Source organism: Carassius auratus, chromosome 26 (genome assembly GCF_003368295.1).
Source record: "Carassius auratus strain Wakin chromosome 26, ASM336829v1, whole genome shotgun sequence".
In the NCBI taxonomy this organism is placed as follows: Eukaryota; Metazoa; Chordata; class Actinopteri; order Cypriniformes; family Cyprinidae; genus Carassius; species Carassius auratus.
This window is the reverse complement of record NC_039268.1, coordinates 11,743,311-11,759,160: the sequence shown is the minus strand read 5'-3', so window position 1 is coordinate 11,759,160 and position 15,850 is coordinate 11,743,311. Positions and strand designations below refer to the sequence as shown.

The 15,850-nt window shown below is 35.7% G+C and overlaps 2 protein-coding genes across 2 annotated transcripts; one reads left to right on the top strand and one right to left on the bottom strand.

Moving 5' to 3' along the window:
* The first annotated feature begins 3,841 nt into the window (after positions 1-3,841).
* LOC113044329 (probable pancreatic secretory proteinase inhibitor) lies at positions 3,842-6,052 on the top strand. Its single transcript, XM_026204232.1, has 4 exons — positions 3,842-3,972; positions 4,189-4,220; positions 5,745-5,857; positions 5,945-6,052. Exons 1-4 carry the CDS (start codon positions 3,891-3,893, stop codon positions 5,988-5,990), a joined length of 273 nt encoding a protein of 90 aa, XP_026060017.1. The 5' UTR covers positions 3,842-3,890; the 3' UTR covers positions 5,991-6,052.
* Positions 6,053-8,321: 2,269 nt separating this feature from the next.
* Positions 8,322-15,446, bottom strand: LOC113044328 (beta-1,4-galactosyltransferase 1). Its single transcript, XM_026204231.1, has 6 exons — positions 14,953-15,446; positions 13,647-13,882; positions 11,617-11,804; positions 9,250-9,372; positions 9,055-9,159; positions 8,322-8,969 (listed from the first exon to the last, which is right to left on the bottom strand). Exons 1-6 carry the CDS (start codon positions 15,257-15,259, stop codon positions 8,840-8,842), a joined length of 1,089 nt encoding a protein of 362 aa, XP_026060016.1. The 5' UTR covers positions 15,260-15,446; the 3' UTR covers positions 8,322-8,839.
* Positions 15,447-15,850: the final 404 nt, after the last annotated feature.

The window sequence follows — 15,850 nt, the reverse complement described above, 5'->3', positions numbered from 1 at the left end:
GATATGGTCAGGTGAGCTGTGGTGTTTAAATTATGCTCCGTTGGAACTAAGGGGCCCAAAGTGTGCCAAGAAAATATTCCCCACACCATTACACCACCACCAGCAGCCTGAACCATTGATACAAGGCAGCCAATTTATGCCAAATTCTGACCCTACCATCTGAATGTCGCAGCAGAAATCAAGAATCATCAGATTCTTTTTTTGTCCTCACAACTACCGGTCACTGGATATTTTCTCTTTTTCTGACCATTCTCTGTAAAACCTATAGATAGTTGTGTGTGAGAATCACAGGAGATCAGCAGTTTTTGTAATAAGATCAGCCCATCTGACACCAACAACCAGTCCATGTTCAAAGTCACTTGAATCCCCTTTCTTCCCCATTCTGATGTTCGCTTTGAACTTCAGCAAGTCGTCTTCACCACATCTAGATGCCTAAATGCACTGAGTTTCTGCCATGTGATTGGCTGATTAGTTATTTGTGTTACCAAGCAATTGAACAGGTGTACTTAATAAAGTGGCCAGTGAGTGTACAGTATATCAGAGTTATTTTACCATTTCAATTTTTAAATTAAAAAATGTTCATTATTTTATTACTTTACAATTATTTAATTTAATTAATTGTATTATATTTTTACTAATGGGATATATTTTAGTACATCAGGATAAACATGAAATGTAAAAAAAAAAATGTTGCCTTGAAAGTTTACATTTTTATAGCCTATTTTATTTTATTTTTAGTTAAATGTAATAACTCTCTCTGTCTCTCGTTATGTGTAAATTTAAACAGCCAATCCTTTGAACAATTTCACTGAGACTTATGTTTGGACAACCAATAAGAAACTGGATAATGGATCAATCATGTGGATGATGTGGTCGATGATCTTTGATGTATGGCATGATTGCACGTGTGCGTAACCATTTATCCAAAGTGATAAGAGAGTCATTTTCATTTTACTGTGGTACCTTTCACCTAGACTGCAGCTGTATTATCTCATCACATTAAAACATCACATCACAGTATCACACAATCACATATCCTTTTATGTCATTCACTATACAAAAGAAGAAAAATTCCTTATGTAGTACAATATGGCCTATAAGCTAAGAGAGATAGTTTAGGATTTCTGCTCAGGTAAACACTGAGACTCCTGAAGACAAGACAGAAAGAGCTTCTGATTGAATCAGCTGTGATTACAATGCTATGGTGTTGATGCTGCTTATCTTCAATTCTTTCCCAGAACAAAACCACTGTCAGGAAGTGATCAGATTAGTACCGAGTATAATAGCTCATGGAGCAGTTCAACAAACTAACTGCCGAATATTCTGCACTTAAGGATGTTTTACACAAACATAGATTAGATTCCACATCTGTACTGTGAATGTTCTGGAATGAGTCATTTTATTTTAGCAAATGTAGGCCAATCTGTTTACCATGATAGAACTTCATGATTTTTTGTTTATATAAAAAATGTAATTATAAATAAATAAATGATATTAAAATATTCAATAAATAATAGTTAATTAAATTAAATATATAATATTAAATAATATATTGCAATATATTATGAAAATAAAAATAAAGAACTAGAAATAATACAGAATAATATACAATAGATTGCTGGCCTGTATTATATGTATATAAGACAGGAATCTGTTGAAAGATAGCATAGTGCTTCATCACCACCTTTTGGCCCTAGTTGTGAATCACAGTATGCTGGTTAGCTTATTCAAACACCATTGATCTAAGGTAGCATTTATCATTTAATAGCAATATTATTATAATACATAAGTAAGTGACGTGACATTCAGCCAAGTATGGTGACCCATACTCAGAATTCATGCTCTGCATTTAACCCATCCAAAGTGAACACACACAAACCATGAACAAACACCCAGAGCAGTGGGCAGCCATTTATGCTGCGGCACCCAGGGAGCAGTTGGGGGTTCAGTGCCTTGCTCAAGGGCACCTAAGTCATGGTATTGCCAGTCCGAGACTCGAACCAACAACCTTTGTGTTAGGAGTTAAACTCTCTAACCACTAGGCCATGATTTCCCATATATGCATTTTCTGTTACTTTAAGTACAATTTTAAAAAAGTTTAAATGTTGTTTGTTTTTGTTTAGTTTGTAAGTGCAGCTGTGTTGCTGCTTCTTTGTCTGTTGGTTTTTTATTTCTACTGTTGCACCAGAGCTTCAGGTTTTACCTTGCCTATTATAACCATACTTGTAATCATTAACCTTCTAATGATAATTTTGATAACCTTTAGGTAACCTCTTAAGAACAGAATGCATTTTCCTTTTAATTTCCATTATCAAACTAAGGGAATTTCAACTGACATTGTGAGGTTGTTAAGTGCACTATAAAGTGACCCCTAGTGACATGTCAATAGCACTGACTGCAATCCCTGAACTGTGTTTGTAATACTATAGTCTAGCCACATAAGAATGTTGTTATAACATTATATTCATGTAAGTATTAAAATGAATATTATTCAAATCTAATGCTGTCATAATTATCAAAGAGTAGCGGTATCTCATCTGAGTGGCTTTTTGTCATACAGTAAATTAATTAAATCCACTTGCATTAACCTGTTTTAGCCTGTAGATGGAGACAATCTTTTCCAATTAACAATTTCAATAAAGTCTGCTCACATTCAATATAAACTACTGTCTACTAGTTTTTAGAGTTTGGAACTTAATTTTACCAGTATTGTTATTTTTATCATATTTAGTCGTTTTACTTTTTGGAAACGTTTAATTTATGATTTCTGTATTTATTTATTTATTTGTTTTTTTTTATAAAAAGACCAGCACACACCACCTCATCTGCCCATCTGTTCTCCGTGAACATTGCTCTAAACTCAGGGCTGCAGAGAGGAAATGGCATAAATCAAGAAAGTCTCTCCTCTCTTCCTTCTCTGCAAATGTCTTAATAACTAAAACAATATACTACCACAACAAAATGAACAACTGTTGAGACGCTCTGACACTCTTCCAAACTTTCTCTTCTCTTCTTAATCCACCTCCACCTCCGCCTCCATCGACTCTTACAGCTGACAACTTTGCAGTTTTCTTCACAAGAACCATCAGTGACCAATTCTCCACACCGCAGATTGAGGATAACTTCACAACGAGTAACACACAGAGCGTCCTGTTATGTCACAAAAACATGCACACATATGTGTGTGTGTGTGTGTGTGTGTGTGTGTGCTCTTGTTTTTGTGACATATCAGGACACAACTCTGTATAATGACATGGGTATGACACAGTTATTACAAGATATGTAAGAGAGGGTGACTTATGAGGACAAAACCCATGTCCCCATTTTTCAAAATGCTTATAAATAATACAGAATGAGTTTTTTTGAAAAAAGTAAAAAGGCACAAAGTTTCCTGTGAGGGTTAGGGTTAGGTGTAGGGTTGGTGAAGGGCGATAGAATATACATTTTCTACAGTATAAAAACAATTACGCCTATGGGATGTCCCCACTTTTCACAAAAACAAACGTGTGTGTGCGCGTGCGTGCAATATATACTATATAAAATATTATATTATTACGTTTTTGACCACTAGTTTTGTTTAATTTGACCAGTTTTATCTATTTTTATTTATACTAAAACTGTTGTTGTTGTTGTCAGTGGAGAAAGTCAAGTCTATTTAATTCACTTATAGCCTACAAATAATACTTTCATTTTTTAAATTCAAATTATATTAACATTCTTTACACTCCATGAAGTTCTGAACTAACTGTCTTATCTTATGTGAGGTGTACTTTGAGAGGCAGGAATCTGTGTGTGTGTGTGTGTGTGTGTGTGTGTGTGTTTGTGTGTGTGCGTGCGTGTGTGTATTCAAGTGTTGGTATTCCCACAGTTCATTGCGATCATATAAAGTCATGCGAGCACCACAAAGCTCATTCTGTGTCAGTATGTCTATGAGAGTGCTTCTCTTCGGACTATTTCTGCTGCTCACTTCAGGTACAGTAAAAATACAAAACCTAGACACTCATGACTGTTCATTATGATTAATCACTTCATGTCTTTGTTTGTAAACACCTAAAGCTTGAGGTGTGTAAAACATAGTTCACATCTTCATTGCTGTTCTGTGTGCTGTAAGAGATTTTTAAAAACAAACAGCTTTAACCTCTTCTATCACAGAGGAATATCTAGAACTAAAGTTTACTTCTGTTTCAGGGGCACAAGGAAAACCTGGCTCATCCCGAAAGGTATGGAGGATTTTTTGTGTTCACAGTGAATGATTAACTAGTGTTTTTATTTATAGAGGATACAATTATTGTTATGCAATGCCATAGTGGGTAAAATAAGTATTGAACGCATCACCATTTTTCTCAGTAAATGTATTTTTTAAAGATGCTATCGACTTGAAATTTTCACCAGATGCCGGTGACAACCCAAGTAATCCATCCATACAACAACAATAAAACAATGCAAAACAAATAAGTTCATAAATTATGTTTAATAATACTGAAATGTATTTACTTTGTACAAAAGTCTTTGTTGGTAATGACAGCTGCAAGATGCCTCCTGTATGGAGAAACTAGTCACATGCATTGCTCAGGTGATATTTTGGCCCATTCTTCCACATTCTTCAAATCTTGAAGGTTCTGTGGGCCACTTCTATGAACTCTGATCTTCAGTTCTTATTTTCTATTGGATTCAAATCACGTGATTGGCTGTGCTATTCTAGCAGCTTTATTTACATTCTCTGAAACCAAGTTTCTCTCTAACCAAGAGTTTCCTTGACTGTGTTTGGGATCATTGTCTTGCTGAAATGTCCAGCCTTGTTTCATCTTCATCATCATTAATCTGGTAGGTGTAGGGACTGAACCAGTAACATTAATAATAATAATAATAACAATTCTTTACATTTATATAGCGCTTTTTTTCTAGACACTCAAAGCGCTTACATAGTCAAGGGGTATCTCCTCATCCACCACCAGTGTGCAGCATCCACCTGGATGATGCGACGGCAGCCATAGTGCGCCAGAACGCCCACCACACACCAGCTTACTGATGGAGAGGAGACAGAGTGATGAAGCCAATCAGCGGATATGGGGATTGTTAGGAGGCCATGATGGTCAGAGGCCAATGGGCGAATTTAGCCAGGATGCCGAGGTCACACCTCTACTCTTTACGAAAGACATCCTGGGATTTTTAATGACCACAGAGAGTCAGGACCTCGGTTTAATGTCTCATCCGAAGGACGGTGCTTGTTGACAGTATAGTGTCCCCATCACTACACTGGGGCGCTAGGACCCACACAGACCACAGGGTGAGCACCCCCTGCTGGCCTCACTAGCACCTCTTCCAGCAGCAACCTAGTTTTCTCAGGAGGTCTCCCATCCAGGTACTGACCAGGCTCAGCCCTGCTTAGCTTCAGTGGGCAACCGGTCTTGGGCTCCAGGGTGATATGGCTGCCGGCCATTTCCACTGACAAGGGGCAGGATTGCTTTCTAATTACTTATAGATTACTGCTGGTTTCTTGGCTTTCCATGCCTTTTTGCTCCTCCTTTTCTTCAAGTGTTCAATACTTTTTTCTCGTCGTCAATCCATTTTATTAAACAGAACTTAATTTCTGAACTTATTTGCTTTCTTTGTATGTATGGATTACTTGGGTTGTTACTGACTTTAAGTCATAAGCATCTTTAGAAATATATTTACTGAGAACAATTGTGATGTGTTCAATACTTATTTTAAACACTGTTTGCTTTTGTGTGTGTGTTATGTAGCCCATGTGTGCTGATATGGCTGAGATCCACGCGTGTCCCATTAACTTCGCACCTGTATGTGGCAGCGATGGGAACAGCTATGACAACGAGTGCTTACTGTGTGTGGAAAGACTGTAGGTCACATAAACGTACACACTGACAACTGGAGTATACATTCATTAAATTTTTTTATGAAATTATAGCATTTGTGTCTTTTTCAGGAAAACCAAATCTGACATTTTAATCACAAGAGATGGTGACTGCTGAGCTCCTGCACAAAATACATGATCATTAAGATCTGTGGCCAAAATAAAGCATCTGGAATGGAATATGTGTTTTGTTTTTTCAACACTCAAGGTCTCTCTGGTTTAGATGCGCTGTTTTATTTAGTATCATTGTTATACTATTCATTTATTAAAGGGTTAGTTTATCCAAAAATCAAAATTATTCATTAATAACTAACCCTCATGTAGTTCCAAACCTGTGAGACCTCCGTTTATCTTTAAATATACATATATACATATATATATACATATATACATATATATATCTATATATATATATATAGATATATATAGATATATAGATATATAGATATATATATAGATATACATATATGAATGAATAACATATTACACTCACTGGCCTCTTTATTAGGTACAATTGTTCAATTCCTTGGTAACACGAATTGTTAAAACAGCTGATCAGATGGCAGCATCTAGATGTGGTGAAGACGACTTGCTGAAGTTCAAACTGAGCATCAGAATGGAGAAGAAAGGGGATTCAAGTGACTTTGAACATGGACTGGTTGTTGGTGTCAGATGGGCTGATCTGAGTATTTCAAAAACTGCTGATCTTCCCATTTCTAGAGTTTACAGAGAATGGTCAGAAAAAGAGAAAATATCCAGTGAGCGGCAGTTGTGTGTACGAAAATGCCTTGTTGATGTCAGGGTTCAACACATTGAACTCTGAAGCAGACGGGCTACAGCAGCAGAAGACCACACCGGGTGCTTCTCCTGTCAGCTAAAGACAGGAAACGGAAGCTACAATTTGCACAGGCTCACCAAAAAAGGACAATACAAGATTGGAAAAACATTGCCTAGTCGGATGAGTCTTGATTTCTGCTGCAATATTCAGATGGAAGGGTCAGAATTTGGCATTAAAAACATGAAAGCATGGTGGTGGTGTAATGGTGTGGGGGATATTTCTTGGCACACTTTGGGCCCCTTAGTACCAATCGTTTAAACGCCACAGCTTACCTCAGACTGGATTATTGAACATGAAAATGAGTTTACTTTATTCGAATGAACTCCACAGTCACCAGATCTCAATCCAGTAGAGCAGCTTTGGGATGTGGTGGAACGGGAGATTCACATCACGGATGTGCAGCCGAAAAATCTGCAGGAACTGCGTGATGCTATCATGTCAATATGGACCAAAATCTCAGAGGAATGTTTCCAACACCTTGTTTAATCTATTCCATGAAGAATTGAGGCAGTTCTGAAGGCAAAAGGGATCCAAATAAAGTGGCCAGCGAGTGTATATTATATTATAATAAGACATATTGTAAATAGAACCCAATATTGCACTTTGGTGTACAGGAGTTTTGTAACCAGTGTGAACTGTTCTCTTTCTTTTTTTAGATAGTACTCTCTCTGGATTGTGCAATCCATTATCTCAAAAGATTTACTCATAACTACTCCTTAAATATAGCCCCTCTGGCCGAAAGTTCAGTGACTGCCTTGCGTCCAACAGAGACCAGCACAAGACAAAAAAAAAAAAAAACAGCCCTTCAAATGCATACATAAACATAAACATTAATATACTATACTATATATTTCTATTCATCAAAATTACAAAATATGTTGTACTAAATACTAAAAATATTGATTGGCACAAATGCTTTCAATGTGCACCAAATCAGCATATTAGAATGATTCCTGAAGGATCATGTGACACTGAAAATACACCTTTGAATAAATAACATTTTCAAATATAAATGAAAAAGAAAAAAACATTTATTGTAACTTTCAATAATATTTCACAATTACTTTTCAAGGCAGCTGATCATAAGAAACAACAAGAACCTCTAAGTATTTACCAACATGAGTATCAATACTCTCATCAGCAGTGGCCCTTGCCTTTTCAGTTCTTTTGCATAGTCGTAAAGATAAAAACAGCCTCAAATAGATCTTTATTTGTTTATTTATTTAGCTACAGCTATTCCCCCCAACCCCCACACCAAATAATATCTCAAAATATTTTCACTCAATATTCAGTGGGTCCCACTGGCTAAGTGTGAAACATTTTTCATTGCCAAATGAAACAAAACACTAAACCTCCACCAATCAAAATGATGTTCTATTAGAAAAACAACACTTCACATGAGTGTATAGTGATATTGTAAAACAATATTTTGTATTTAAATATGTATTTTTTTTCCATTGAAATTATCATTTACTCTCCCTTAATTGGTTCCTGTACGAGTTTCCTCTGTTGAACAAAAAATAAGTTATTTTAAAGAATAATGGTAACCAAATATTTGATCAAATATTGGGTTACCAACATTCTTTAAAATAACTTATTTTTTGTTCAACAGAGGAAACTCGTACAGGTTTGTGACAACATGAGGGTGAGTAAATGACGGAATTATAATTTTTTGGGTGAACTATTCCTTTAATAATACTCAGAGCCTGAGTATTTACCACAGGGCACTAATGTAAAGTCAGTCTACTTATTGAACTGTCTTCTCTTAAAAACTCTGTAAAGTGTTTTGTTTGAGTGTGCAGGTTTGAACTGGAGTACACAGTAGTCAGTTGTTCCCTGAAACATAATTTTTTAGAGGCTGCTTTGCATGGAAGCTTTACAAAAAATAATGTTCATTAAGGTCTGAAACAGACAATTAACAGGCATATAATGTAAAAAATTACAATTCACTTGTTCTTTCACTTAGTGTGCCCTTCAGAAGAATGTCTCTTTCATTCAGACGTAGTTTTTCCAACAGTATTTTCTTTGTTGTTCACGAGGTTGAACCGATTCAGAGTCAGATGTGCAGTTTAAAGATCTCTGAAAGGTTGCAGTGAGCTAACCGTTTTTTTGTGAGCTCTATAGAGTCTTCATGGCTTGCCGATATCCACTGTGATTTGGGTGTAGAGCAGGTCTATATCTATATCTACCACTTTGTAACTGAGTGACTTGATGCCATCCGTATTCATTGTCTGTCGTGTGTGAGCAATTCTCTTAAATCTATGAAACAGAGATGCAGCTTTAGCATTTCGCTCAGTCTGTCTTGTATTACTGCGTGCATGTGTGTTTGTGAAAGAGAGATTACCTCTGTGGGTTTGGCTCATTTTTCTTGTCTCTTGAGTGACGAATCATTCTACATTTACCGATGTCTCCGCTCGGCCTTGATATTTTCATGCCTCGAAATACCAGCCTTCAAAAATAATGACCCTCAAACTCTTCCATTATCTAATTGACCTTAGAATTTGTAATAAATAGTAAGGAAATGATATATTTTCCTCACCTGTTAAAGATGTCATCGTCTTCTCCTCCCCAGCCCCAGTAGTTATTGGGAAAGCCATTGATCTTTTGAAACTGCTCTTTACTCATTGCTGATACACCCCCAAAATACTGTTTATATGGCAACCTGCATTTAAAGAAATAAACTATTTTTGAATGAAAAAATTGTCATACTGACAATCTTGATATTGTAGAATTGTTTGTGCAACAATCCCCTGGGAACTTCCTACTTACAAGTTTGAAGTTATAATTACGATATAGTGATAAAAAAAAAAAAAACTGGAGCAACTGGAAGATTTTCTTATGCTAATATAAAAAAAAAAATTAAGAAAACAGATAGACATTTTGTGTTATCAATGCTTTATCTGCAAATTGAATCATGACTATGGAAGTGTAGTTTTTTTCATATATAGTTTTTTAATGGGAAATGTTTTTACTATGCCATTCAAAAATTTGGGCTTAGTAATTTTTCTAATCTCTATATTCACCACTTCTGCATTTAGTTGATAAGAACACTGAATACTGTCAAAGATTACTACAATTTAAAATTCAATTTTAATATATTCTAAAATGTAATTTATTCCTGTGACGCAAAGCTGAATTTTCAGCATCATTACTCTTCAGTCTTCAGGGTCACATGATCCTTCAGAAATCTTTCTCATATGCTGATTTACCACCCAGTTGTAAGATTCTTATTTTGATGTTATGTTCATGTTCCTGTTTGCCTGGTTTCCTGTTGGCTTTAGTTTTTCCAGCTATTCTTGTTTTTTCTGTAGAGACCCATTATCTTCACTTGAGTCTTGTTTAGTTCCTCATTAACCTGTGTATTTATTGCCCTTAGTTTCCTCAGTTCATTGTCTAGTATGGTTTTTAAATTGATGGTGCTCTTTGCCTATTTTTGGTTTGTTAAATACATTAAAATATATATTCTGTCACATCAATAAAAAAAAAAAAGTCTTATAATAATCAGTGCTGAAAACATTTGTACTGCTTAATATTTTTGTGAAAACAGATTTTTTTTTTATGCTTTGATGAATAGTTCAGAAAGAACAGTATTTATTTGTCACTTTTGATCAGTTTAATGCATTCAAGTTGTCACAATCATGGTTCCTGACTCAAACTTTGTCCCTCACGTGATCTTTACATGTGCTCCTTTGTTCACATGTCATGTTTTCAATAGGTGTGTTCAGTGTGAAGCGGTGCTGCGCAGATCAGTGTAGCAAATCAAAATAGTGTGAGAGTGATTAGAGAGCAGATGGCTACACATGCTAGATGTTCAAATAGTCCTATTTATGTTGTTTATTTAGGTCTTAGTTCTAATTGTTTTGTACAGTAGTTGGTTTACTTGTATTCAATAAAGCTGCACTCATCAGTGGACTAAAATTAGAAATAGCTGTATAATAATACTTAGTGGAAGAGCTGCATTCCTTACACATCGAAACTCATTGAATTATCCCAAGACCTAAACTAATATTGAATCCAATCCAAGAACTATTTAGCAAATTCGGAACGATTTGTTTCGAGACGATTAACGATTTGATTCTGCACTCATAAGTGCATTCTCAAAGTGCTTCCCCTAAATTCTGTAAATGCTTTGTCAAGGTGCTATTTTTACACAGCAGCCTTTTGTTACGATTGCACACAGGAAACGAGAGATCCAATTGCAGTATTTAATGGGGAATCCAAAAATCAATCCAAAAACAGGCAAAAAAAAAACATGACTCCATTAAATAGATAGAGACAGGCTGGTATATATGGACAGGTGCAAACGATGAAAGTGGAGACAGCTGAGTGCAATTAACAGTTGTGCAATTAACAGTGATGAATTGGACAAAGGCTTGTGGGAAATGTAGTGCATGCAGTGGGGTGACACTATGGGGAAGTGAGACCACTAGTGGACACCCAGGGAAACACAGGCCAGACACTGTGAAATCTTTAGAGAGTGAGGGCAATCACTGTAGTGATTTACAGTATCGGTTGTTTCCTGCTCTTTACCAGCTTCCCAACATGTAAGATTTTCTTGGGTTGTCTTTTTATTACAACACATCAGAGAGGGTTATAGGAAACTCTCATGCTCTGCATATAGGGTTTGAACAGTTGCACTGCGATCCAAATTTGATCCAAATTAACCTTAATCACTGAGCCATTTTTCTACTAACATTACAGAATATATAATATATGTAGCATTGAATTTGCTTCCTGTTCTTCAACTTTAGGTCATTTGTTTAGGTAAATATACCTTTTGGAGCAACATGAGCAGCTGTTTTGTTTAAGCTTGAACTGAGGTAGCACTAGAACTTTCAGATACTGGTGTCACTTAACAAATATTATGTTACATATCGTCTTGTATGTAGTTGGTGCTTACTCTTACCTAAAACCAAACTTGTCCATGGACACAGAGAGGTGGCGCGGCTGGCTGGAGCACTTGTAGGTGTTGCGATCATCCATGGGGATGATGTCTACATCACTGAAGATGAAACAGTCATAATCATACTCCTTTAGTGCCTCTACGTAACCCACATTGAGCAGTTTCGCCCTGTTGAATGTCCCCTCTCCATCCTAAACAAACAGCACAAAGCACATTTGAAATAAACCTCATGACTCACACAGAAGAAAACATTTTTCTTTTTAGGAGAAATGTAAAGTTAGCATGTAAATAGATTCATTGTACACAGGTTTAATGCAAACGAGATTGCTTTGACAATGATAGGACCCTAATGATCACAGCTAAATCAGTCAATCAGCCATGCATGACTCACTTTTGTGTTATTAACACAGGGATACACACAAAACAAAATAGGCAAATAAGCATGGATTGCTTAATCTGCATTACAGTTTGCATGCTGATTTTCCTGTGAACAGGTGGAGGAAAGGGAATGGAAATGACAAGAAAACACAGAGAGGAGTTATGTATTGGTGTATGTATAGATGACATGTTTAAATATATATATATATATATTTTTTTTTTTAGATCAAAGATCAAAAGTGACAATAAATAGATTCCTATTTCAAATAAATACTGTAATTTTGAACTTTCTATTCATCAAAGTATTTTTAATGGAATTGTATATGGATTCTCCAATGAGGACACTGAAGACTGGAGTCATGTCTGCTGAAATTTCAGCTTTGGCATCACAGGAATAAATTACATTTTGAAATATATTTAAATAAAAAAATATTAGTTATTTTACATGATAATAATATTCCACAATATTACCGTTTAATGTACTTTTGATTAAATATCTGCAGTTTTAAGACACTTATGTAAAAAACATAAAATCTTAATGACCCCAAACCTTTAAACGGGAATATATACTGTATTTAAACATTTTCAAATTATGTTATCCAGAATGTTTTGAGAATGTTCCAAAGTGTGCCTTGTCCTTCAGAATTCAAACAGTGGCATAGGTTTGTTTACATTTGAATAGTCACCTAAAAATATTGCAGACCTTCAAAAAAAGACCTTATAAATACATTTTCAGGTTTTGTTTTACATTAAAAACATATTTCTTCTCAGGCTGGCCTCAGACTTTTGAACTCCCCTCTACATCTAACAAAAACTGATGGACACTGAATTATGGTTTTGAATAAATCTGAACAAAGGTACATTTACTGAAGCGAGCAGCTCCTACAAGTAACAACTATTTCAAAACCCAGATTGATCATCTTCAACATAGCAGTAGTCTGTGAGGCAGATCAGACCCAATCCAGCGTAGAACATCCCAAGCTGTGTCATAAAAAGTACTTTCAACTACACAACATTTTCCACACCCGAACAAACCATGTTAATTATCCTATGTCTGTGCATGTTCTCAGGTTGCATTTCTCTTTTTCTCTTTTGTTGTTATTGCAAAGCAAAGTTCAAAGCAGTACAATGTCAGACCAAGCATGTTGTCTAAGCAAAGCCAAGCCACCGTATTTCCATACTTCAAGGTGAAAGTCCACCCTGCAAAAGAATATATCTATCTATCTAGTTGGTACTGTAAGTTTTATTTAATGTTTTGAAAGAAGTCTCTTGTCCTCATCAAGGCTGCATTTATTTGATCAAAAATACAGTAAAAGCTATAATAGTGTGAAACATTAGTACAATAAAAAAAAGTTTTAACATTTTTATATAATAGAAATGTATTCCTGTGATGGCAAAGCTGAATTTTCAGCAGACATAACTCAAGTCTTTACTGTCACGTAATTCTTCAAAAATCATTTCCTACTTATTTATCAATCTATCTATCCCTAGATCTGATGGAGGGTTGTGTGGTGAGATCTGGTGTGGATTTTAGCTCACTGGAATGAGCATGAATTGATATGTGTGCAAAGTGAGTGTCTCTGAGATCCGGATAGCTCTTTTCCACCCTGTGTAAGACACAGTACAAGTCCATAAATATTTTGTGAGTGCTGTACCTGTTGAATGACATAAATCCCATAATCGAGCTGTTGCCTCTTTAGGATGGGGTGAAGGTAGTGGAGCCAGTACTTCAGATGTTCACCTCTGTTTCTGAATGGGATGATTATTGCCACTTTTTGTAGAGCCACACAATCACTAGGTTTATACCTGCCACCCATCTCCAGCTGTGGATTTTCTTCACGCACCATATCCAAATTAACAGGCTCTGAAAAGTCAACTCGCATTGGACCCACTGAAAGGGGAATGGGGAGAAAGAGTGAGCATAAGTGGGTGTCAGAGGGTTTACAGATATGAAAGAGGAAGACTCCTCTTATGCAACAACTGTTTACTTCCTGTCTCAAACAAGACAAACGTCTATTCCCCATTTTTTGCTCGTTTTCTAAAGCTTTGTAATATAAGGACATGCATTACCTAACACTGGAAATTATTTCAAAGACAATAATGATGTCACACTACGACGAGATAAACACACAAAGAAAATGAATGCAAATAGTCTTTAATAAATCCACACAAGGGTAAATCCAGGACAGAACCGGCATGAGACACATGTAGGGACATAGACTGAAGACAGTGAACAGAACACAACTTAAGTAGGTTGGCAAATGATGATAGTTAACTAGAAAAACCTGAACCAAATGACATAATGAACATGTGGAAAGAAAACACAGCAAACAGTCCAGGGGTGTGACACATAATAATAAAAAAGACATTTTGTAACCTAAAGTTCATGGCTGTTAGTTTCTGTTCATCTATGCTAAATGTACAGCTAAAAAAGGCAGACATTTACCTTCAAAATTTAAAGTCATTCTCAACTGGAAAGGGGAACATACATATTTATGACTCATCCTGTAGGCCTACTACACAGATTTCATCCAATTAGATTATTTATAAAATAAGAATGTCCCTCCCACTAAAACCACCTAAAACCTATACTAGCAAGTAGATAGCAAATCACAGGTGATGCAAGTATAGCCTTTAAAATATAAATCTCTTCTGTCTGTCCAACACAAAGATATTTTTTTAATAGTAGGTAAGTCAACAAATGAAAGAAAAATCTACTTTTTTGAACATCAAGCAATTTAGGAGAGAGTTGGGGTGAGACCATGGTCTAAGATTTTGACTCAAAAGTCCAATTACACAATGTGTGTTTTCTATGTTGGTTAAAAAAACAATTTCTATAGGATATGGCTTATCCTTTTTTTTTTGAGTAAAATTTGTGAAACTAACCCTAGTCTCTGGAAGTAAAGTTAACACACACACACACACACACACACAAAGTTTTCAAATTTCAGTTTAACTTACCCAAAAGTGGTGAGGTCTCAGGACATGGTTCTAGTGGTTCCTCATCTACGTCATCTTTAATGACATCTCCATAGAGCAGTTTGTTTACTTCTGCCTCTGTTCCATTGTCATGGATGCCAAGTGCTGCTGTTCTATGAGATTGAGAACTAAATATATCGGGGTCTAATTTAATTTTCCGGTAATAGGTAAATTTTATGGGCGATTCTGTTAAATAAAAAAACAGTGCAACGACGAGGTGAACCCCGCAGAGGCACACGAGCACGACGCAGTATTTGGTGAAGAAATTGAGAAGCACCGACTCCTGCATTCTCACAAAACTACGGGAGACAACTTCATTTACGAAGAACAAAACTCTGTAAAGAAAAGAAACACCTCTGCCCCGTCGTCCATCAGATGACCAGGACAATCCTTTCCCTGAAAACCTTTTATGATGGTGCTGATAGAGTCTGGTCAATGTAAATCACTGTTTTCTCGTCATTGGTGAGGAGTCTTGAGCGCAGGTCCACTGGAGTGACAGCAGTGGGCGTTTCTTACTCATTTGTAACAGGATTCGACCTAATATTATATATAAATAAATATATATATATATATATATATATATATATATATATATATATATATATATATATATATATATATATATATATATATATATATATATATATCATAAGGCTGATAATGCAATAAAACCACAAACCGAAAACGTCTTAAAAAAAAAAAAAAGGTACAACTCACACACAACGTAGGCTATCTGCATATAATTTGCCAAACATATAAGTCTTTACAAATCGCTCTTGTATTTGGAAATATAGAGGCCCGAGAAAGAATTTGAAAAATTGAGACACACTTTAAAATGTAGCCATTTTTATTGCATTAGCAAAACATTCGCAAACAGACT